The sequence below is a fragment of the Urtica dioica genome, chromosome 1 (assembly GCF_054948205.1).
Source record: "Urtica dioica subsp. dioica isolate 48M chromosome 1, U.dioica_male_clone48M_v1_H2, whole genome shotgun sequence".
NCBI lineage: Eukaryota > Viridiplantae > Streptophyta > Magnoliopsida > Rosales > Urticaceae > Urtica > Urtica dioica.
The window spans coordinates 5,559,492-5,564,146 of record NC_142756.1 but is presented as its reverse complement, the minus strand read 5'-3'; the positions used below and the strand labels follow the sequence as shown (position 1 = coordinate 5,564,146).

The following is a 4,655-nucleotide window of genomic DNA, read 5'->3' as shown; positions in this document are numbered from 1 at the left end:
ATTCAAAAAGATAATGGAATTCCATAAATCTTTACATATATCGGCCAAAAGACTTACAAGTGCTCTCCAGGCTGAATACAGACACTACATGACACTATTCTTTGAATGATAAATAAGTGCTATCTAATCAAAGCATCGGAAAAAAAATATATAGTAACTAGTTTTTATCTCCTCTGAGCTTTCCTACGCCTAGACTGAGTTTTTTGCCATTTCTTTCTTCTGACAAGCGTGCTCTTCGGTTTCAGCCTCAACTCCGGCGAGAACCTATAGTTCGAGTCTCTCATTCGCCTCTGAATGTCCTTGAAGAACTCCATATCCAGTCTCTTCGGCCCGCCTTGTCTGAGCTCTTCGTACTCGGGCCCGGAGACTATATTCTCGAACGCGCCAATCAAAATGTCGACGTCGCTCATGACCTCCCAAACGTTCGTGTATCTCCCGTCCGGGCCTCTCTTCAGCTTTTTCAACGCGTTCTCGACCGCGAGCTTTCGAGCTTGCTTTCCCGGGGATAACTCTTCGGGTTCCTCATCGGCTTTATAAATATCGGCCAGTGTTCTGTACTTTGACGTTTCCTCGAACTCAAATATTTTATCGAGGTACCTATCGATAATAATTAAATTTAGAACAGGCTGCAAAGAAAATCTTAATACAAGCTTAAAATTTGTTTGAATAATCATTTTTTATATTTTATAACTATGAAAATAAAAAATTATATTCAAGCAATTTTCTAATTTTCTCACTTACATAAAAGCATCAAAATCAGGGAGGCAAATCATATATAGAAAAAATTGTGTTACAGCTAAATAGTCTACTAGCACCAGGTCTCCATAAATTGTTTATATACTCGTAAAAAAAAAAAAATTGACAACTTAATTTGGGCTATTCTGCTGAAAGTTCGAAACTTTGGCTATTTTGCTATTTAATTAGTTTCAAATAGCTATTTCGTATAATTTTCATAAATTAAAAAAAAAATGAAGGGTTTATTTCCTTGCCTGTCACTAGCTTCGTTTGGAAAGGCTTCGGTTGGGATGTCGTCGTCGTCGTCTCCTTCATCGCCTGTCCAGAGAGTCTTTTCCTCGTCGCTGCCTGACCACACACTGTACAGCTCGTCGCTATCGTCGCCGTCGACTTGGTCGCCTCGTTTTTTCGCAGCAAGTCTCATTCTCTTGATCTCGTTTTCGAGGCCTTTGCCTTCTTCTTCCGCTTCGCTGTCGTCGTCTTCGCTTCCGGTCCACAGAGTGGTATCTTCCTCCATTTCCCTCTTCCAGGCTTCCCTGAACTTCTCGTCGCCCGCTTCGCCGAAGAGGTTGTAGGGTTTTTTCCGGTCTCCGCGAGCGTAAGATCTCGATGCTGAGAATTGAAAATAGCCACCGTAGAATCCACTTGAAATGGTTTCTTTCTGTTTTTATATTGGAATTTGGATATTCATTTCAACTTGGATATTTGTTTATTCATTAGTTTGGTAACTATACACACCAATTAGTGACTTACGGAAATATAAGAAAAAATTTATTTGAGCCAAACACTTCAGCAGTTCTACACCGGACTTTTCACGAGCAGTTTGAGGACATGAAATATACCTTTTTTTTTTTTTTTTTTACCAATCCAGCTGAATAAATCATGGAAAATCAAATGCGAGTGTGTCAAACCTTGAAGACGGAAACAGAGCCCAGTAAGGTTTTCACTGGTTGAGCTTGAGCTGCTTGGAAGTGAAGAAGAGAATGTATCCAACTTAATAATACTGTGGAAACAATACAGAGTAATACATCAGATAATTAGAGCATGAATCTTAGTCATAAATTGGAAATGAAGAGGTATAAGAGTATTCGTCTTTTGTTTGTTTGTTTTGTTACCTCGAAAATGTTGGAAAGTTAAGACATGCCTTTTTGAGGAAAAGGCGGGAACATAGTCTGGAAGCCATCGGCGATCGAAAGCTTAGTGACATTGTTGCTGGTCGGGAAATTCCTGTGACGCGGCGAAGAAACTTCGCAATGTCGCCGGAGCCGTGGCAGACGGGTTGCGAGGGTTCGTTTTCGCGGGAATATCTGGTCGCGGATTTTCTGTCGAGAGAGAGAGTGACAAGAGACATGCAGATTGCAGGGTCTGTATGAATTTTTTTTGGGCGCTCCAAAACGTTTTAGTAATATTTGGTAATTAGTCAATTTTTTATACAATAAAACATAATTACTCTTATTTTTTACCCTAATTCTTTAACAAAAATAAATTAAATAAAAATAATTTATCTATACCTAAATACTCTCTCTCTTTTCGTTACATTTTTAGCCATAATAGAGGTTAAAAAAACAAATAATTGGCTATGTAGCCATCTTAAACACTAGTAATTTAGTTTTAGTCAACCTTTCGTTGATTTCTCGTAAATAGCCATCTTGCTTACGTGACATCTTATTAATTGAATTAGTTTTACACCTTTGCCCTTATTTATTACGCCGCTAATTGAATTACGCAGTTTTTTTTTAATCTAACCGATTTGGAAAGATTGTTAACGTGTATTTGGAAATTTTCAGCGTTGACTTTAACTAATTAGTTTCTATTTTCGTGGAAATTCATTATGGATAAAATCTGTAAATATATTATTCATTTATTGATATTATTTGTTTTCATAATTTTAGAACGTCCAAAATATTTTCAGAATTTTTTTCAGTTTATTTACACGAATATACTGTAAATCATCTTTGTATTTACAATGCATTTTACGGTGAAACAATTGGTATTAACTGTAAATCAACGTCGTATTTACAATACTGGATAAGAATTCACCAGAACCAAAATCTCAGCAAATTCACAATCACTGAAACAAATCTCATACACTCAAAACCACCGGCAATTCCGATATAAAAGAAGAAGAAGAAGAAGAGAGAGAGAAAAAAAAAATGAAGGATCATCATAATACAACAAATCCTGTAAATCTCAATTCTTCATTAATAAAAAAAATAAAATATTTGGGTTCTTCTTTCCCAATTCTTCATCAATACACATATTTTCCTTTATGCAAAAGAAAAAAGAAAAAAAAAATTGATGACTATTAATTTAGATCTCTGGTCGAACATCGCTCTGGTCGAACATGACCACGGCGGAGAACACCATAGCCAACATCACGGCGTGGACAAATGAATATTTTCCTCTTTTAAACGTATCTTTTCTTCTCATGTCATCTTATTTTTTCTCGTTGCCTCCCCGGAGAAGAAAGAAGATGACTGAAGAAGAAAAGATTCGTGGTGCTCCTGTCGGCGAGGGAGCATCTCGATGAATTTCGTGGTGCGTGTGTTTTGAATGGATTTTGTGGTGCGTGATGTTTAATTACGTTTGCTAATGACGGGCCCTTGATTTGTGCAAGAAATTATGATCTAATATTTGATTTCCATTTTAATTAATGGGCTGAAAATAATGAGCGAGAATTTGACACTGAGGCCGGTTTGGTCTTTTTACCTTTTGTAAATTGGTGGGTGTGGCTATTTACTAAAAATTAACAAAAGGTTGGCTAAATTTAAATCCCCTATAACAAAATGGTTATACACCTATATAACCCTTAAAAAAAACAGCACCTCGCAGTTAATAGTCGATAATAACTGTTAATAGGCTTCTACCAGAAACCTATTAACAACCTATTAACAGTTATTACCGACTATTAGTTAAAGCAGAAATCTATTAACAGTTATTAACGATTATTAATTGCGGTTTTATATTTTTGACCTTTGTCCATGGCTATAAAAATGTGACGAGAGAGAGTGAGTGAGTGAACGTGAAAATAGAGAGAGAGATAGAGAGATAACTGAGATCCTAATAATTATGGATTTTGAATAATAAATTAGATTTTATTAATTTCGGAAATAAATTATATTAACTAATTAATAAAGGTTAAAATGGTATAAACAATGTGCCACATAAGCAGAATGGCTATAAATAAAAAAATCTGAAACGTATGACAGAATGAAATTCTTAAGTTTGAATTGACTTAGTAAGTTACAAAACTCATTTTTTTTAATATCCTTTTATATATTTTCGAGCTTGTAAATTATTTTTGGGAAAAATAACACATTTATACCCTGTGTTTTAATGAAATGTCGAGTTTAACCCTCGGTTTTCAAAAATGTCGAGGTCATACACTCTGTTTAACTAAAATGACGAAGTTATACCCTTTGTTTAACTATAATGACGAAATTATACCCTGAAATGAATAACAGCGTCACAAATCTCCCTTTCATTGATATTAACTCTTATATAAGAAAAACCAAATCAAATCTAAATCAATACCCTAGCTTCCAAATTCTCAATTTTGAAATAAAAATAGCCTTAAATTGAAATTAAATAATAAAACTCATACCTCCTAAGAAATGACTTCATTCCGTGTTCGAATTATAACTCTAAATCCTGGATTCTCTGTTCGAATATGCGATTTTGATGACTATCAACTATCGATGTTTACCCATTTGCCTCTTTCTGTGTTCTTCACGATCAAGAGACTGTTGTTTATTTTTTAGTTTTTAAATAAATTACATATATTGCGCGAATGAATAAAGATAATTGGTGTTTATATATAAATATTATAATCAACGTCAATGAAAAGTCAATAAAAAGAATATTCGTGACACTGTTGTCTATTTCAGGGTATAATTTCGTCATTTTAGTTAAACAGAGGG

The 4,655-nt window shown here is 34.7% G+C and overlaps 1 protein-coding gene across 1 annotated transcript; it reads right to left on the bottom strand.

Moving 5' to 3' along the window:
• Nucleotides 1-2,084, bottom strand: LOC149406716 (glutamyl-tRNA (Gln) amidotransferase subunit C). The gene is made up of 4 exons (XM_089608362.1): nucleotides 1,851-2,084; nucleotides 1,647-1,738; nucleotides 990-1,347; nucleotides 1-597 (listed from the first exon to the last, which is right to left on the bottom strand). The coding sequence occupies exons 1-4, from the start codon at nucleotides 1,940-1,942 to the stop codon at nucleotides 165-167; spliced, it is 975 nt and encodes a 324-aa protein (XP_089464488.1). The 5' UTR covers nucleotides 1,943-2,084; the 3' UTR covers nucleotides 1-164.
• Nucleotides 2,085-4,655: the final 2,571 nt, after the last annotated feature.

Coding starts and splice junctions, on each gene's coding strand:
- LOC149406716 (XM_089608362.1), bottom strand. CDS start 1,942: ATGTCACTAAGCTTTCGATCGCCGATGGCTTCCAGACTATGTTCCCGC. Junction 1,348..1,646: donor GCTCTGTTTCCGTCTTCAAG/GTTTGACACACT, acceptor TTCAATTCTCAG/CATCGAGATCTTACGCTCGC. Junction 598..989: donor CCAAACGAAGCTAGTGACAG/GCAAGGAAATAA, acceptor TATTATCGATAG/GTACCTCGATAAAATATTTG.